The following is a 20,526-nucleotide window of genomic DNA, read 5'->3' on the forward strand; positions in this document are numbered from 1 at the left end:
ATGTTTTTTTTTGTTTGTTTTTTTTTTTGTTTCGTAGACGAAACCTGATTTTCCGTGTGTATGTGCGTGTTTCATACAAGTCTTAAAACCTTGTGCTTGTTTTTTTTTTTTCCAAATTTTTTTGTGAGGTAATATCTAGTCCGCGGATTGCAGAGAACAGGATGGTTAATGGTATCGATTCGACGCTGTTTCTCGCGCGTTGGTCACCCTGGTGCCACGCTACTCACTCCACCATGTCTGTCCCGGGGCCCCCTCTCCACCACCACACCATCACCCACCATGTTTGCTGTCTGTCCGAGCCATTAACCCCCGGAGCACGCTCGGAATAGGTCCTGCCCTGCGGTCCTCCCCCACAAACTCCCGACTCCATATTATTATCGGCTTGTTCCTGGGTCGCGATGGGAGAGGGGGGGTTGGGGGATCCCGGAAAATGAAAAATCATCCGTGTAATCATTCACCCCTACCTTCCCCTACCACGCCCCTTCCTCTCGACAAACACCCCCCACCCCTCCTCCTTGACGCTATTCCCCTCCTGAGGGAGCATCCAGTGTAAAATTAGCGGTTCGCCTCTTCGCTCCTGTGCAAATTGGCTTACTCCCGGCCTTCTAGTTCCCCACCACGCGAACTACTTTTTAATCCATCCGCGGTGTTCGTTTATGGTTTTAGAGTATCGGTCGGTCGGATTTGCAAAAAAAAAAAAGTTTAAATTATCTCATTTGTTATTTATTACGGTTGTCTCAGTGGCCGATGTGGTGTAGCGAACACGTTACTCGATTCTCGAGTATCTACCCCCTAATGTTGGCGTTGTGGTGCGAGCATGGTGGACGCTACTGCTAGCAAATATTTGTCTAGTCATAAAATCAATTATTTTTTTTACCAATATGTTAATTCAACTCTATTATTTATTATTTTTTTCGCATTGCTTGATTTAAGTCATGATTTCCCAAGACTCATTACGTTGTGAAAGTATACATAAGCTGCAGCTTGTAAAAACCATGGGTATATAATGTTTTATTTCAAGTGGGGAACTACAAATGTAACAAAAGTCACTAGACAAATTATATTTTCTGAAAAGTCCAAAGACAGGACTGTCCTATCGATCCAGAAAAAAAGTCTACAAAATATGAACTTTGAACTTTAAATATGAAACTGTAAAACAAAATGCTTATCATGGGAGTTTCTTTAAAAAAATTTGTTTAAACTGCTTCTGTCGCGGAATTTTTTTAAACAGTGTCGTTTCAACGGCTACACTGTGAAATTGCAAAGATTCGTGTTTAGAGTGCATGTTACGGCTACTTTGAACGATTGTATAAGTCTGTTTTAAATGCCACTTAATTTACAATAAAAAAATTTAAGTTATATCGTGACCTAACGTTTGATCCTGTAACATAGATTATGTAAAAGAACAACAAGTCATTTCACAGATTGCGTACACGCCACCCGTTGCAAGAGTCACTAAACATGCATTGGGTTGGCCTGCTCTGAAAAGTCTGGCAAGGTTTCTAAAACGTTTGTGAATATATATATATATATATATATATATATATATATATATATATATATATATTAAAGAACATTTGTATATTTTACAAAACTAAAAATTTTCACAAAATATTTACGAAGAATAGTTGTTAAAAAGTATTCTCATTTTCATACATTTACAGGTGTACTGCACAGCACATACAGATAATGACTCATTTGCTCTAAACAGTAATTCAGCTTTTACTGAAACCTCGCTTTGTTCATTTCAGTTGCATAAAATAGCGCTGTGTTGGGGATATGGATTTTGCAAATGGACTATTTTTAAAGTAGCGAATCTTCACGGAAACATTTCACGGATTTTTGTTACGTATGAAGCCTAAGTTAATATAATTTACATAGCCAACAATCCGCTAACACAATAATAGCGATTTAAGTGTATCGAATAATGAAACATAGTTATCCCACGCATTTTGAATTGTGTATGACACCATATAAACATTATTTCTGTTAGTTGTAGACTCGATGGCTACATTTTATATAATTATTCTTCATTTCATTATAGATATGAATTCAAGTTCTCTAGAAGTTAAAAATTTCAGTGAGCGTGTTAAGTTCTTAAATTACGTAATTATAGTGAGTTCATTTGCAGTTCCTCTAATAGTGTCATTTAGTTCATCAGAGAACTTTTTTGAACACTATGAGACAATCAATCAAATTTGATAGCATTCATGGATGTTAATATGGAATGTACAATTCCTCGATATTCTCGAATCTCAAGTAATCTAAGGGTCGAGAAATCTAATGACGAAGAATCTAAGCTAAACCTAAATACTAAAAGCAAGCAGTTAAACTTGTTATTGGTTTAGTGTTGTATTTACGCATGTACATAATATAATTGATGGTATTAATTATAAATCTGGCAAATGGTATACTAGAAGTCATCCAAAAAAAATGTTTCACTCAACTCATAATTTTTTACAAAAATAATATTTTATATATACTATTTTGTTGAATAATTTGCTTCTCCAATCATATTAAGACATCGGTTCTTTTCTTATTATTGCATATGATATTGTTTTTTTATACATAACTCTTCAAACTTAATGTGGTTATTAAACTGATTAAGTAATCCCGACGACTGTATTAGGAGTCCCCAAGTAGCATTGCTTTTTCTAGAACAGTTTTTGGTACCAGATCTAGTTTTCGCTAATAAACTTTATATTGATAAATTGAGAGGTGCTTATTAAAATTATGTTTTTATGAAGTGGTTTACTATGATATTTCACCTACACCCTAGGTTCTCTGACTTTTCAGTAGTAATTATTTACTAAACCTTTTTTTTATCTTCAGTCATAAAAGTAATTTTAGGAAATTATGTAATATATATTTTTAAGTTTAACTGTGTGTACAATAACCACATACCTCCAACAGCTCACTACCTCGTAAAATATTTTTTGAAGTTATACATCTAATGCGACTTCCAACAAGGTTGCATTAAACGTTTAACGCTACCATGGAGAAGAACGCTACCATGGAGAATTATTCGTGCGTGCAGCCGGCGTTCATAGATTTATTAGACGTTGTCACGTCAAAATGAAAAGTGAATATTAAATTAAGAAAATAATAAATATTTAAAAAATGAATAAACTTAAATTAAATTTTTGAATTTATTTTTAAATTTATTTATTTTCTTTTAAAATATTAAATAATCAATAATAAATATTTTAAGTTAAGAATCTTATAATATTTAGTACAAATTATGTCGCATAATATTTATTATTCTCTAAATTTTATTTATTTATTTTTTCAAATTTAAATTGAACTTTATTGACTGTGTTGACTATCTTTTTCCAGCCATTTTATTATTTTATTGTAATTAATTATTTGCATGCAATTAAAAACTATTTTTTAATGATGCCAAAGAAGTATAACTTTTCACGCGCGTACGTAAGTACACGCACCCGTTTTTTTTAATGGAAGATAGAAATGTTTACATGAAATAATCAATAGGTAGTGATGATTGCGCATGGTTAACGTAAATGCTGAAGGGTGTGTGCTGTGCGCGGTTGCAGATGGGGACGATGGAGAGCGTGGGAGACGGCATGCTGCCGTCCATCGTCGACCCCAGGGACTACGAGCGGCTGAGGTTCATGCAGATGAACGGCGGCACCGGCAACAGCTTCGAGGAGACCATACACAGGGTGGGTGTCGACCAGCGTCGCTTATCCCACTGTTCCCCTCTGGCGCCTGGTTTGGCTGCCACACTTTTTAGAATTCCGAGGCTACAGATTTATCTCCTGGTTGGTACGAATGTGTACTCCACATAATTCCTTGTGAGTGCGACACTCGCTGGCAGATGTAGCGCGGTTTCCGCCACTAAGCGCCGCAGTCTTCTCGTCGTGCGTAGGGCAAATATGAGGATTGAGCTGTAACCACATCATTATATAGGGGAGAAATGAAGATAAAGGTGCATTGCAAGTCCCTTGGGTTCTCTCAATTTTCAGTGCCGGGTGTTTAATTTCCAAAAAATTATTCTAAAAAAACTGTAATTCTCACAACGAAATCCGGAGTCCAGGACTACTCATCCACAAGCTTTGCACACCGCGTGTGTACCCCAGTAGGAGCGGCCCTTAACTTTAATATATATATATATATATATATATATATATATATATATATATATATAGCATCCTGTTTTGAATTAGTCCCCAAGTAGTAAAATAATAATTTGTAGTTTATTATTTTTTCCAAATAATTTAACTATTTACTTGTTTAAATTCTGAGATAATGTTTTTTTTAAATAAATCAAGACTTACGTCCTTTTTACCCCCTTAAAAGAAAACATTCAATAAATGAGAAAAAATGCAATACGTAAAATCTTGATGTAACGTTTCCTTTTTTTATTACTTATAGTTCTAATTGGATCGGAAGTGTAAAATTTAGATTTTTAAAAAATACCCCTTTTATCCCTTAAGGTTTGAATTTCGTAGAATTGTAAAATTGTGGTTGGCAGTTTTTGTATTGAATTATTGGTCCCCGTGATAATTATTTATTATGTGCTTAATTAGGATCGGAGATATAATTATTAATCTTAAAACCACATTCACTATTTACCCGGTGCTACCTTGTTCTGCTTCAATTGCTAACGTGACAATCAAATTGACTGAGATAACTGATCTCCGCAGATCTGGCTCTAGAGCAGGGAGGTGCGACATTAAGGGAACCATGGGAATCTTGGATCAGAATGGCCGAACTGCCGAGGGTTCGAACCCGTGTACTGAGGAATGCCAGGCCCAGTGTCTTGCTGCGTTACAGTTGTCAACACTGGCTGGCTTGCACATACGGGTAAGGAAAATCTGAGCAAAAGCTTCCTCACAGCTCGTTGAAATGTTTAGTCTTGTGCCATGTAACTTTTCTCGAATTGAACGGTTCTCAAAAGTACTAACAATGGTCAAGGTATCCTCCTGCCAATGTTCTGTCGGTAGTGTTTGTAAAAAAGTCATATGATTGTTAGTGTTCGTAAACAGACACTGTGAATGCTGCGCAGGTGACATGTGGGAAATGGGTGACAAAGAGATTTTTGATAATTGTCAAATTTGAGACAAGTTACATGTCACAGAACTTCGTATAAGATTTTTTTTTGCGTTTTTTTTTTTTACCTCGATTCACAAACAGTCAAGAGATGGAGACACTAGGTACACTTGCACTATCGTGACTCCGGGCAGAAGAAAGTATTATTTCATTTAATTTTCATACAAAGTTGTTTGCTTCGAATTTCTTTACCTGCCTGTTTAAGCCGGCGTTAAGACCCTTACACACGCTCCAACACGACAGCCCGACCATCAGGATAGCCACAGTCGGGCCCGGTGCGGCGGTTGGATCGTGTGTAGCGTAGTTTTGTCGTGAAGAGTGGCGGAGACGACAGTTGGATGGTTTTCTCGTCAGAACCAACCAACATCCAACATCGCCATCGCTTTCTGTCGGGTCTTAACGTGTGTAGCGTTGTTGGCCCTACCAGTATGCCGACCACTCTAATTTTTTTTTTATGTGCAACATCTTAGCTCTCGGTATACGGCATTTTGTTGGAGTAAATTCGTGAATGCAACTGATGTAACGAAACGGAAATGTGTAACAGACGGTGCAGATAGCGCGAACCAAAATGCACAGATGCAAAAGGAAACTTTATTAAGTAATAACTGTTAAGTGAATTTTAACAAGATGGGCAGTATTTTAATAAAACTTCTTTGTCGAAAATCAGGTCCAAAGCCGGGATTTAGGGTTTTTTTTTTTTTTTTTTTTTTGTCTTTTTCGCTTTTATCGATAGCCGTTACATTATATAGTTCAAAATATTCTGTCTGTAAATGGTATGATGCTAGTCGACGTAGCTGCTCCGGCAGCGCTTTTTAGCGGTGGGTGCGGAAACTACGTATGATTCGAGTTCAGAAATGTAGTTGAAAACACAATTTGTGTATAGTTATCATTATCACGCTCGGCATTGTTTAAAAAAATTCTATGTTAAATTTCGTGCCCGAGGTCTGAGTTTAGTATTACAAGTCTATTTGCAACATGAGAACACGTGGATTATTTCGTTACTTTCAGCACTCTGGCTATTACTGAAAGACTCGCTCATATTTTTTTTTTTTTAATGTTTATGTAGATATGGAACAATTATAAAAATTTACGCACCACAAGCATAACTTCTACACCGGTGGCCGTGTCTAGTGGCGTGGTCGGAGCATGCGTAGCACAAGACGCCGACACAAGGAGGGTAGCGTGTGTAGAGGGGCCTTAAGTCTGGTCCGCGCGAGGTGAGAGCGGCGGAACTCCGGCAAGTTGGACCCTCGCCTCGGCCCAGGTGCCACTGAGGGTGGTCGCCCGTCGAAACGAATTTTGGGAGGGGGGGGGGGCTGCTCCTGGTGGGCGGGAAGCCAGCGAGGGATGATTGATCGCTTCTCTCGCGCCTCGCTCGCGTCCCAAGTTTCTTAAGTGGGGAGGTATGCGAGGGGTGTTTGTTCTTAACGGCGAGACTAAACACGGGTCGGGTGAAAAAAACCACTGACGTGTCGGCGTAGCTACTTTAAATTATAGTCAATTGTTTGAACGGTTTCCTAGGAAGCACATCAAGCTGAAATGTCGTTTACTTCACTGTGTGTCGATCAAGAAATACGTTTCAAAGAATAACGCGGATTATATCACCCTTATTTTGTAACAAAAATATTATTTTTTTTTGCTACTCTATTAACCATTTTCCTGATTTTAATACATTATTTTCGAAAAATCAGTGGTTTTTGAACTATTTTAAATGGCGTTATATACAACTGAAGTTGATTTTGTTAGCTATTTTCCCGATTGTAATTATTTTGTGTTTAGTTTTTTTTTACAAAATCTTACAGTATATACAGTATACTCAGCCCCATAAATCTAATTATGTGATATATCTCCTGCGAATAAAAAAAATACCTGGCAATATCTGTATTAAGCCTTTCTAATCAATGGATTATAATGGAGTTATTTAAAGGGGCTCTATACATCACTAACCATCTTTTATACTCTAACACTGAAGTTGCCTTTCATTTGCAACATGCATGCTTACTAGATATAAATTCCTTAAGAAATATTTTTTAACGTGACAACGTCTAATAAATCGATGAACGCCGGCTGCACGCACGAAAAAGTGTCCCGTAACGCACATTGTCCCACTACGATGTGTCCCGTTACGCTCATTGTACGCTTGCACCGCATCTCTCTTCCACTCGATTGGAACAACCATCGATTTGACATTTCAATCATGTTTTCGTCGTTTGAATTATTAATATTATGTAATTTTACGATTGTTCACCGATTTTCAGCACAATCGGTACGGTTATTTAAAAGTAATGTTGAATTTTCAAATGCGTTTTTGTACGAACAATGGTGTTTTACAGTTACACATAATAATTCAAATTACACCCGGTATCTTTTGCACAATGTTTTTAAAAAATGTTGTAACATATTATAAATAAGTTTGGTGTATTTGGGATGCTAATTTGTTATAAAATCGTATTATAAAAACGAAATAATATTATTCCCCTACGGTGACGGACGCGAACCGAACGAATCGCGCTATCTATAAGCTTCCACGGCAACCAGGCACTCGTTAATACATATTTTCCAGGCACTCGTTAATACATATTTTCCCTTGTTTATCTCGAGGGGCGTTGTTATTATTAATAAATGATAAATAAAATTTCGTGCCCGGGGCCACAATTGCATATCGTTTTGAGCACTGAAAAACGTAAAATATTCTCGACGAATTTTAATATCGGCCCCAGCGCACCACGAGCGTCTGGGTTGTAGATTAAAGCCGAAATTCTTTTTTAAACTTACTAATACTTATTTTATTAACTGCAAGGGCATTTTTATTAACTTCTAGGTTTAATTTCGCGACAAACAAACTTCGTCGTTTAATGTATAATTGCGAAAAAGCGTAAAACATTTTTGACGATCTTGAAGTTAAATAGCAAACATGTATAAAAGTTATAGTTAAAATAATCTCTTCGTTAAAGTAATAAACATATTTGAATTAATGAGTGCAAATAAAAGTAAATTTATCCATTAAATTGTATATTTCATTTCACTCATTCTTTGTATCCATACAAAATAGTGATAATTCAATAAAAATAATTCAATTGTATTCATAAAAATATACAATCATTTCATCAATGTTTGACAACCAATTTTTTTTTTAATAGTCTCCCTGAAGTTATGTTGCCATTGTTTCAGGCACTCGAGTGACCCGGCAAATGTTGGCGTTTATTTCTTGAACGAATCGGTAATTTTAGGGCAGGTACAGAGAAATTATTTTTTCTGATTTTTTTTTTTTTTTTGTATTCTTTAGTCCTTCATACTGCCGAAAGCAATGCCGATCCATCGCAGAATCAACCTTTCTCGAAAAGTTATGAGGCCCGACTAGTCAGGTTTGCATTTTGTGTTAGTGAAGCGAATGATAAGCGCGGCGCTCGCTGGTGCTTCTACTGCGGAATCTCCTCTGAGCGCAAATTGGCTCGCAGTTTTCTCGTTGTGCAGAGGGTAACTATGATATCTGAGCGGTTACCGTAACGTTATATGGCGGAGAAACGAAGATGAATGTGTAATGAAAGCGTCTTTAGTGAGTTTAAAATCTGTACCGAATGTTTCACGCCTGAAAATTATTTCGAAAACACGCGTGTTTAGCCATTTTCGCTTCTTTTTTTTTATAATTGGTTGTCTGTAAAGTCGGTTTACGGACGATAGTTTAACGTGACAACGTCATAACAAAACATTGATGAAATGATTGCATACTTTTATGAATAGAATTGAATATTTTTTATTTTAATAATAAAAGAATAAATACTTGAAATTATACTAGTAATAAGATTTTTAAATTGCAAGAATAATTAACCTTTATTGCCGAAATTGCTGTTGTAATAAGCAATGAAAACCACATTAACTTTTCATTTCACTTTATAAACAGTCGACGAAACAGTTCACGTGTAGATGACTTGTAATTAATTTTAAAAACTGGCGTTTAGATATAAAGTTTAAATATAATTATGAACAAGTTTTCATATAAATAAACTGTAATCAAATATCTATCATCAATTATATGAATCACCATAATTTTTTAGTCAGTTGTAACATAACATATCATTACTGCACTCGCCGACAGCGTAACGGAATACAGCGTAACGGAACAATGAGCGTAACGGGACACATCGTAACGGAACAATGTGCGCAAAGGGACACTTTTTCGTGCGTGCAGCCGGCGTTCATCGATTTATTAGACGTTGCCACGTCAATAAACGAAATACGGAAACTGATCTACCCTTCCGCCCTCAGCTTATTGTTAAATGATTTTCGTAAACGAGCACCACTCTTGACATCTCGAGCAGTTTTCAAATCGCTCGTTTCCTCTGAAGCTCTGCACACCGCGTGTGCCCAGGTGGGCGGGGAGCCCTTAGGCCCGTTCTTCAATGGCACGGAAGCGGAGACGTAAACGGAGACCGTTCTCACGTAACAGATTCTCTACAACAGCACGCAGACGGAGACGTACCCGTGAGGATTAGCTCTTCCTTTTACGCCGCTCCGTGCGAACAATAGAATCCGGAGTATTTGGCTGCGATGGTAGCCATGTTTGTTTATGTTCTAAATTCGTGAAAGAATAAAATTGTTTCAAGCACAAGAATATTTAGTGCTCTATTATTAATTTACAATTTATTATTAAATATATAAATTCTTCCCGAGTTATAATCTAGAAGCATAATATTGTTTTAAATTAAACCATTATTTCTTAACCTTGAAATGCATTCTCATTGGTAGAGACCTGAAAAATTCGCGGATTCAATTCGTGAAATGCTACAATTCAAATAATTATACCTTAGTGCTGCTTGTGCCATTCGTTCACTGTTAACCTGGAGGACTGAGGGCCAATTAGAGACCCTCACTCGTAGAAGTGTCGAATCACAGGCCACCCAGTCGAGACGACTCACAAGTCAGCAGCCAATGAACAGTTTGCATTTGTCCTAGTGTGTAGAGGATAGTGGGAGTCTATCCTGGAGGTCGTTGAACCCGCGAATTTTTCCGGTCTCTACTCATTGTTTGCAATTTAGTACGTTTCCGTGCATAGTTGAAGTAGTATAGACGCGATGGTGAAATATTCCGGCAGATCCGTCTCCGTTTCCGTGCCGTTGTGCGAGGTCTTTGACGCGCGCCTCTGTTCCCGATTGCCATGACTTCGCCGGGTGCCTCGACTGCCCGGCCATGGTCGCCGGTCGTCGGGGGCTGTCCTTCGACCTCGCCCCACTCTTTCCGGCGGGTTAAGGATTGAACACTGTCGTCTAGTGGACGTGTTATGCGCGGGGAAACTACCTGCGTGTCGCACGTGCTCCAACGCGGACGGCTTATCGCACCGTAAACGCGCCGTCCAGGTTCATGGACTTGCCTGGAAGCACTAAGGGTGACTCTGGCTTGCGCGTGAATCCCCCCCTATTGTTAGGGACAGGTAATATTCGCGGGGTATTTGACCTCGAGGATAGACTCCACGCTCCTCTTATGTATTCGTGGCTACTTACCCGACTTCGATAAAAACCCTGGCTCTCGGTCTGATTTTCGACTAGGAATTTTATTTAAAAAAACTGACCATCATGTTAAAATTCGATAAACCGCTTATATTTTTAATTTTCCGCACACGTTAGAAGTTATACTTCTATGACATTACTAAAATAATAACCTGTAGCATTTAAAAACACATATTATAACACTTAAGTGTATGTTTGTACATTTGTTTTTTCTTAAACGACTGAAATCAGTCTGTAAATACTTCCTACAAACAAACCTTTACCTTATTGAGCTGATACAACATTTTTGTTAGATTATTATTTAAAAAAAATTTAAATATTCCAGAGACTAGATTTGAACCACGCTCCTTCAAGTTACCTAGCGCGCTCTCTACCGCGTAGCTACTATGACTCTTGGGGTTAAGAAAGAGACTGTGTATTATATTCATAGTAATGTCAGTTTTCTAAGGTATTTTAAAACTTGTATCTACTTTTTATAGGACTATTTTAGTTTACCAAATGTATTCCAAGATTGTTACACTATCATAAAGTTTGTCATACCAATAGTTTTGGTATGTCCCCTAATTTTAACGAAAGTGACTATATACGGATTTATGTTGCTGCACGTGAGTCCGCCATCTTTGTGTCACATTTCCGTTCATCGACATCGTTCTATTTTCACGAAATCACTCCTACCAAATGCAATATACTGAGACCTTTTGCACATCAAAAATATTTTTTTTTGCAAATATGTAATTTATAAATAAAATGCCAACTACAATTTCCATTAAATTTTTTTTTGATCAAATAGGCCTACTTTTGGCTTATACCCAGAATTATTTCATACTGGTGGATCAAAATATATTAAATACCTGTATTTCACATAATAGCGTTCTTCGTTTTGTTTACAACACATGAAAAGCATTGTACGATTGCTGTTTCCTCGCTCTGTGTATTCCTACTCGCATAACGTAATGCAACGAATTTCTTCGTTTGTTTCAGCTAAAAGTTCAAGAAGTGCTCAAGAAGAGGGAGAGGTTCCACAAGGAACACGAGGAGGTGAGTCAGCTCTTCTTGTATTTTGGTCTTCTCTTGTAAAGTACACGCTTTGGAGGATCCGTTTTTCGTCTCCTGTATGCGGTCACTGAAAAGCAACGTATCTGCTTCTGAGAGCTGAATACAGCTTTTTTATCACTGACCGCTCCCCGTGCCACAAACCAGCACTCCTGCTTGTGAGTCGGCAGTGTAAAATTAATTTAGAAAAAAAGTCAGATACAGGGGGAAAAAAAAATATTATGGCACTAACCAAATTATTTTGCTTTTTCAGATATATTTTTGGTATAAATATTTGAGTATTTCGCTACATAATGCTCTGCTATCGTTAACGCTAAATTTTGTTCAAACTCTTAACTTACATGGTATGTGAGACCGAATTTTATAATGTAGTGTGTTCCTATCATTCCGTGATTTTTATATCCTTCCGTAAAATGCTTTAGAGTTAAAACACCAAAATCAAAGCTAAACGTGGCACAAATCACTTTATGGGTTTGCTGTTGTCGGTGCAGATTAAACGACGCTTTGATTATAAACTGCAATAAGAATAAATCAGTATCGTGACTTTGCAAAAAAAAAAAATTACAAATATCGCGATATGCGACGTATCGCTTTAATTTTATGTTTTTGTTTTTACCGTACAGCAGTCACGATATTGAGCGATGTTGTTTCTTGGCTGACATATCGACACGTCGCACAGCCCTAGCGTCCATGCGGGCAACTGCTCCCCCCCCCCCCTTACCCCCCTAACCAATCCTGCCGTGACGCGAGAGCCCGGCGTAAAACAAAAGTTTTACTACTGCCGTGGGCGACCCCAGGTCCCCGGGCGGGCACTGACCCCGTCCTCAATGTTTCATTCTGCGAGACCCGTAGGTCGTGAGCTCCTGCTCCCTTCTCGCCCCCGTCTACCGCTGTCCTTTCTCCTCGCTCGCCTCCTGTTTGACCCTGCTCGTGTGTCCGTGGCCGCCAGACGAGTTTTACGCCGGCCCGCCGGGCTACTTAACCCACATGCAGCCGTCGAGCTGCACACACACGGTCGCTTTTACTGTGGTGCGTCGTCGTGATCGCAGCTTTCGTCCTGAAGGGAAATGTATTGAATGGGGTAAATTTTATTTGCGTTCCGATTGCGCGCGCGCGTGTTTGTGTGTGTGTGTAATGGGTACAGACCTGTAAAATTCGCGATTTCAAATCCCTAAAAGGATAAGACTCCATGATCCTCTATGCACTCGTACAAATTACATCTGCTGATTGGTTACCGACTCGTAACACCTGTTGACTGGAATGATAGTGATTCGCTAATTCTTCTGTTAAAGATTTTTCATTGGCCCAGAGTCCTTCAGATAAACTGTGGCCCAATCAGTGAAGCAAAATAATGTCAAAAGTATTTGGACTCTATCCTATCGCGAAAATAATCCGCGAATTTTACAGGTCTCTAGTAATGGGATGCCCGTTATTCGCTAACATTGATCCAGATGGATGCTCATGTAATTCGTGTTCGTGTGTTGCGGAGTGTTTTGAAATTCTCTTTTTGACGTGAATTCAACGAACATGTTGTTTCTCACGGAGGGGAAGGGTCATGACAGAATCTTGGTGACATTAGAATAGGATACTTTGAAACGCCCGCTACGGGAAAACTACACGCTTGAGGCTAATAATAACTAAACCACCGTAAAGCCCGCTCTGACGTCGACGGGAAAACCTGACGCCATCTTTCCGCCCGCGTTTCCCGCTATGACGGACGTAACCGCGCGGCTAGCGTTCCGTCGCAAGCGAGCTGGCAACGAAAGTACTCGGTCGATTTACTCCAAACAACTTTCATTATTTACGTTAGAGTGTAAACTACGTTTTGTAAGAAAAATAGTTACTTAATATTTTATTTATAATATTATTATTTTTACGCAAGCAGCAAGGAATAATGCCCAAACCAAAAGTGAATAAATCGAAGAAGCAACGAGTGACACCCATGTTGACACCCATTCAGTTAAACATAGGGGAGCTTACAGTGAAGGGAGTGTTTAATAAATGCAAAGCATAAAGTTTTCATATTACGTAAAAACTGTTGAACAACTTTACCTTAGATTTACTACGAACCTGGGTTACAGATTATCCAGGGATATTCGTAGGTTTACGGGTAATCAGTTTATTTTGAATATGAATTGAAAAAAATGATCTTGGAGTGTAAACAAAGTATTTAAAAACCTGTTAAAGTCTGCAGCAAAAAAAAATATTTCTTTCTCGGTTTTTTTTTTACCTGGTTTTCAACAGAACACAAATCTCGAAAGTCGGATTAGTTTCTACTAAGATCCGTTTATCTAGAAATATTAAGAACCCCTCGTTTGTTTAAGCTGAAGTTTTCGTAAAAAAAAAAGTCCTTAAATGTTTGTGATGTAAACAGTCAACACTTAGAAATGCATGACCAGTTGACAAGCACGGGAGTCTTTATGAAACTACAGTGCTGCGTGCAACTCAAGCTCAGTCATACTTTCTCTCTTTCACTCTCTCCTCCGTGCTTACGCGACTTGTTTTACACGGTCGGCTGACGGCTCGCTGATACCGGACAAGTCTCGAGTTCATTCGCAGGCGCCGAGAAACCACTGCAGATCTGTTATTTCTTGTGTTTAAGCCCCTTGTTCCCTTGCAGAAGGCGGGCCCGGGTCCGCCGAACCGCCGCAGATAGCACGGGTTGCAAGGGCTTGCCAGGGGCTTAGTGGGGCCGGAGCGGTAAGCCGACAATTCTCTCCCGGTGCGGCGGGGCAGGGTGGGGGGCCGCTTTGTCCAGCTTGCCTTGGCGCTGGGAAGTCTTGTCCGGACCACGTTGACCCCCTCCCCTTCCCCCCCCCCCCTTGCCCTTTTCTCTTCCCGGCGAGCTGGAGGAAATAGAAAATAAATGCAGCAGAGCTTAGTTTACTTAGGAAGTGGAGAAATTAATAAGCTCGCCGTTAGAAAATTTTACCTCAAAAATTACGAACCCTTTTTACAAAATATCCAGGGATCTTGGAGAATTTCTTTACAAATTTACGGGTGTTCAGTTAACTCAGTTTGAACACGAATAATCATCTTGGACAATTAACATAAACTTAATATATTACCATGTGTTAAATCTTAAACAAAACACTTCTTTCTTCCACGTAAATGTTTACTCTGTTTACAACAGAAAAAAAAAAGTAGGAATATCGGGTATTTCCTACGAAGATCCGGCTATCTGAAATTACGATATTTCGTTTAAATTACGTAAACACTCCGTTGAAATACACGTAAATTTACTGTAATTTAAATCAGTGCAATGTCTATGACAAAGAATTAAAACGGAATCCTGTTCGAATAACTGTCAAGAAAGCACCCTTCTTCAACCCTTGGTAATCTCGTTTTATTGTTTATATAGAGCAAATAAAATTATTTTCGTCCGTTAGCAGAATATTGGCGTTCATTAGTAGCAGTTTATCTTATATTTAAACTTCAAATTTATTTTTTCTGATTTACAGTCAGTTAAGGTAAAATCACTTACGAATCGGTATGTTGCGGTACAGTACCTACGGCTGTTGATTCGAATCCATGTGGGCCTGTGTGTTCCAGTTAGTCTCAACATTTTCCCAGATCTGTCGATCATGCATTTGTCCACATCTGCACAGATTATATTTTAAAAATATATTGGTCTTTTACAGCTAACAGCGAATTTGAGAACATGTAATTTTATATTTTGATTTTTGACCGACAGAACACGAATAGCAAGGGTTTCTGAAAAAATTATTCTATTGTAATTAACTGATTTTTTTACGAGTGGCAAAAGCAGCAGTGTGGTGGATTTAAAGCAGCTCATAGTTTCAAGCACTGCAAGAAGACGTGATTGATCAAGAAAACCTTACGTATTGGAAACATTTATTTGGATTTTTTTTCAGTCCCGGGAAAACACTATGTTTGTCACCAAAATAACTGCTTTGCGACATTAATTTGTTAGTCTACATCCCTTTTTTTTTAGCGTTAATATTATTTACTGCTAACAACAATTGTTTTGTGTGTGTGTGCTGCTGTTCCGTGTATTTCTACTTTTACACTCCTATGATGTATTCCCAGTGTGTTGGGTCAGTGACTACAGGTTAGTGGGAGCTTTCAAACTCAACTTTCGTTGATTAGCTCTTCAGTTTATTTATATTTTTTTTTTTTTTGTAATTCAGCTTTAAAATAGGTGGTCCCCTTATTTCGAATCATAAACTAACCATACCTTTATCGACTCTAGCTATTCTGTGCGTAACCATGTGACGTAAACCCAGTCATTGATTTATATTTTTATTAAAGGGGCTATTCTAGACGCCATTGCTGCAAGGAGTTAAAAAAAGGGGGGGGGGGGTTAGAATTTTAAAATTTTCACAAATTCCGTATCAGGTACGCTTTCAGATTCGTTCTAATATTTTTAAATACCTTAATTATTCTCCACAACATTTGACTAAAATATTTTTTTTTCATACGACCTACAATGACTTTTACAAGGGGTGAAATTAACAAGGTTTGAAAGTAAAAAAAATGATCATTAACTTTTTCTAATATATTTACTATCAAATCCATTATAATTTTATGTATAAATCTAAATTCATCTAAAACTTTGGCTGAAACAATTAATTATGAAACGGGTTATTACCGTATAAACAAAAGTTGAAATTAAAAAAAATTCTTAGTATCAAATTCATTTGAATTTATTTTAAACTATCTTAATATTATCTTAAACCTTGGTGCAAAGCTAATTATTACACGACCATCTTATTAGTTAGAAGATACATTAATAAAATATGACTTATGAGTGAAGACTCCGAAAAATTTCTGGTCCTGAATAGTGTGATGTCTATGACGGAGTAAATACATAATTTTTTGGAAAAGAAATTTATTAATTACTTTTACTTTAAAATAAACGTAAACATTGAATCCGCAACAATGAGACGATTAATTTGATATATATGATAACATATATATTATATAAATATAATTATGTCTTTAAAAAAAGGTATGTCTTTAAGGTAAAAGATATCATTAACAAAAATTCTGTGGACTTTGAAAAATTTGTAGATATTTTTTTTAATTGTGTATTTTTTGGTCTAAAAGGTTTATACCAACACTTGTAGAAGATTCAAACTCGACCTTACGTGCATGCGTCCACTAAAAACCTTTAGGAACATACACCAGAAACAAGATGGCGACATTCACCAGATGAAATCAAGTTGCAAGCATCCACTAAACGAAAACAAAATGGCTGCCTCCAGCAGACACTGACGGTGTCATCAAAACGTAAAGTATAACGCATAGGAGTGGGGTTTTAGATGATGTCATTGTCATGTCGTTGATGTGTTTTTTTAATTAAAATTTAATTAAATGTTTTTTATAATTTTTATTTTTCTTACAAAATTATAAGTTAATAATTACGGATTTTGGAGATGGCGGACATATCATAATTCAAAATTGCGGAACGTTCTGAAAAAAATTTAATGGTAGATTGTTCTAGAAAACAAAATGGCCACTGTGGTCAAAGTTCAATGTCATTCAAGATGACCGCCGGAAGTGACATAATCCAAGATGGCCTCTGAAAGTAAAGTAGGCCTACTACAATATAGCCGCCATGGATCCCCGGATCCCCGGCCAGAAGCCATTGTCCAAGGACGAACAATATGTATCTACTAATATTGGAGAGCATACAAATGTACATTAAGTTCTTAAAATGTTCCGGAAGTTTATAGACTTTTCCAAAATATTTCCAAAATAAATATGTACTTAGAATTTGCCGAATGGGATTTTTTTTGTTTGGTCCCGCAACTTGTGTTTCTTCCTGCGTTAGCTCTCGGAAGAGTTTGAAAACACTGCCAGTTGTAACCGCCGCATTTGGCACTTCTTGGAGCGGCTCCCTGCAGGCCGAGTTTCGCGTTCTCCTCCTCCTCCCCCCCCCCCCCCCAGCCCCGAAGCCACACCGCGCCTCGGTTTAATTCCCATGCCACATATAATCATAAACCAGCCCGTCACAGGGGCTGTTTCTCGGCGAGGCGGGGGGGGGATGGGGAGGGGAGTGGTGGAGAGGGTAATGTTTTATCGCCTCCCGCGGGGCGTGGTAACTTGTCCCCGCAAGAGCTGGCGAGATGGCGCATGCCGGGGTTAATAACGCTTCCACCCTCGCTCACTCGGCGCCTTCCGCCGCCCTTGAAGGCAGGGGTTGAGCGCGCGGCCGTCGGGGGGTGTGAGGCGGAAACCCGGCGGAAAGAACTTTTTTTTTCTTCTTTTGCGGCAATAAGGCGTTGAAGTTAGCGCTCACGGCAGGATGGGGAGGAAATGTAATGGGATCTTGCGGGACAGACGAGGGGAGGTGTTATGGATGACAAAAGGGTGGTTGTTGGCATGGAGATTATTGCACCTGATAGCGGTTTGCTCCGGAGATACAACGCGTTACAACCCCTTTCCTCTCCCCCCTTCCCTCCTCTATGAGTTTCCTTTTGTCTCCGGCTATCTGTGCCAGCTCACCGGGGTGGGGTGTCGCGAGGAAATTAGTGGGAACGAGAGATAAAGTCTGTCACGTAACTTGTCTCAAATTGGACATTTCTCAAAAGTAGTGACCACTAATTGTCTGCGTATTCTTCTTCCACTGCTGTTCTGTACAACGTGTTTGTAAACAAATTCGAAAATATAAATTTTTTTATAATGTTTGTATCGCAATTTCGGTAGGACTACACCTAATATTTAACACGCCGTATAGATGAAGTTCGATAAGTTAATAAAAGCAAGTATCGTAATACGACAAAATGAGAAAAAACTGCTAATTAGCATTGGCTAAGCTCGAGACAATTTACTGCATTGCTTTCAAGTTATTTATACTACACGCAGCTAGATACCACTACTGTTAACTAATTTCACGCATTTAAAAACTTAGATACACTCCACACCGCCAGGTCTCTGGTATTTCTTACCAGTTTTCCACATTGTCGCTATTACAATCTTTGATAAAAGACCTGCAGTTAAAAAAATAAAGGCACGGAATATTGGCCACCTATTGGCATGTCATAAAAGAAAGGTATAGGAACGACAGAGTAGGTAGAATAGATCCTTTGATTAAAATATAAATCAGTGACTGGGTTTAAAAGTCGGATGGTTGCGCACAAAATAGCTAGAGTCTATAAAAGCATTGTTACTTTATGATCCGAACCAAGGTGTCCATTTACCTTGAAGCTGAATTACAAACAATATACACAAATATAAAATGTAATTTGAAGTGAAAGTCAACGAAAGTTGAGTTTGAAAGCTCCCGCTAACCAGTAGTCACTGACCCAACACACAAGGAGTACATCGTAGGAGTGTAAGGGTAAAAATGTGTTGCTTTGCAATACCAATGGTACTTCTATCAAAAACTGTTAATTTTTGAGCCGACGGCGGCTAAGCGATGGAACAGGCACGTGTGTGGGAGTGGCCTTGTCTGTCTATCATCTCGATAGGTGTCTATTAATATTTTATTTTTTCACATATTTTTGACGTGACAACGTCTAATCGATGAACGCCGGCTGCACACACGAAAAAGGATGACTCATTGTCCCGTTTCGCACATTGTCCCGTTACGCTGTGTCCCGTAACGCTCATTGTACGCTTGCGCCGCATCTATCTCTCTTCCGCTCGATTCGAACAACCATCGATTTGACTTTTTCGAGGCACATTAACCTTGAAACACTCCCATTCGTTTCCTAATTTTCCTATCATCGTCCTATCCTTAACAGAATAACGCAGATTGTAAGAAGTTATATAGCAAATATATATAAACGTTATAGTTAAAATAATCTGTTCGTTAATGTAATAAACATATTTGAATTAATGAGTGCAAATAAAAGTAAATTTATCAATTAAATTGCAGATTTCATTTCACTCCTTTGTATCCATACAAAATAGTGATAATTCAATAAAAATGATTTAATTTTATTCATAAAACTATGCAGTCATTTCATCAATGTTTTGTTATGACGTTGTCACGTTAAAGTATCATCCGTAAACCGACTTTACAGACAACTAATTTTTTTATATTGGTTATAAGGAACGATCCTGGCATTTCCCTGAAGTAATAGCGGGAATGCGTGGAAAACCGAGGACACGTGAACCTGGATATGAACTCACTTTCTCCTGAATGCGATTCTAGCTTTTACCGTTGTGCCAACCGTTTTAGAATTGATTAACTCACAGCCCTTCTTTTTTTGTACCTACGTGACAACCTAAATTATATTTATATTTAGTAGAGGCAGACAAGGAAAATCCATAAAACAGGGAGAACTCAGGAACCTGAAAACATTAAACCTGGAAAACAGGGTAATATTATTTTAACAGTAGGCTATCAGTAATTTTACGTACTATGTAATATTTTAATGTCTTAAACTTCATACGTATTTCAATAATAAATTTGTAAGGTTTTAATAATCCGTTTCACTAGCATTAATCAAGCGTAAGGAATATAAACAACGGTTTGTTAATTTTACGCACAGCCAAATATAAAAAATTTAATCAAACAAATATTAGTTTTTTTAGACTAGCAGTGTTGGTTACGTAAATATAACCGTGCAAATCGTATATTGTACATATTGTATATTATCTTTCCAGATGTACTGATCGTATATTTCAAGGGAAAGCGTTATATGGAACAGGGAAAAACAGGGACAAGTCAGGGAAAATGGCTGAAAGGCAAGAGTGGATGTGTTGAGCTGAATTCTGTCCACGAGACCCGCTGGCGCTGCGATGACAGGGTAGTAAGCGGCATTTTCCTGCTGGGCTGTTTGACCAAGCAACTGGTGTCGCCGGGTTGTTCGCTGTTTTATGTTCTTTATTCGAGGTGGTTTCTTTTTCAGCATTGGTGCAAACTCCTCTAGAAATATCCATGGACCAGTAGCAGAATTATTACTAACATATAAGTGTTGGC

At 38.2% G+C, this 20,526-nt stretch overlaps 1 protein-coding gene across 1 annotated transcript in view; it reads left to right on the forward strand.

Annotated features, from left to right (window-relative positions):
- Positions 1 to 20,526, forward strand: part of LOC134533431 (uncharacterized) — a 524,041-nt gene that overhangs the window by 441,462 nt on the left and 62,053 nt on the right. The window contains exons 10-11 of the mRNA XM_063370954.1: positions 3,555 to 3,683; positions 11,559 to 11,615. Coding sequence (XP_063227024.1) covers positions 3,555 to 3,683; positions 11,559 to 11,615 — 186 coding nt within the window. The remainder of the gene's footprint in view (positions 1 to 3,554; positions 3,684 to 11,558; positions 11,616 to 20,526) is intronic.

The sequence above is a fragment of the Bacillus rossius genome, chromosome 6 (genome assembly GCF_032445375.1).
Source record: "Bacillus rossius redtenbacheri isolate Brsri chromosome 6, Brsri_v3, whole genome shotgun sequence".
NCBI lineage: Eukaryota > Metazoa > Arthropoda > Insecta > Phasmatodea > Bacillidae > Bacillus > Bacillus rossius.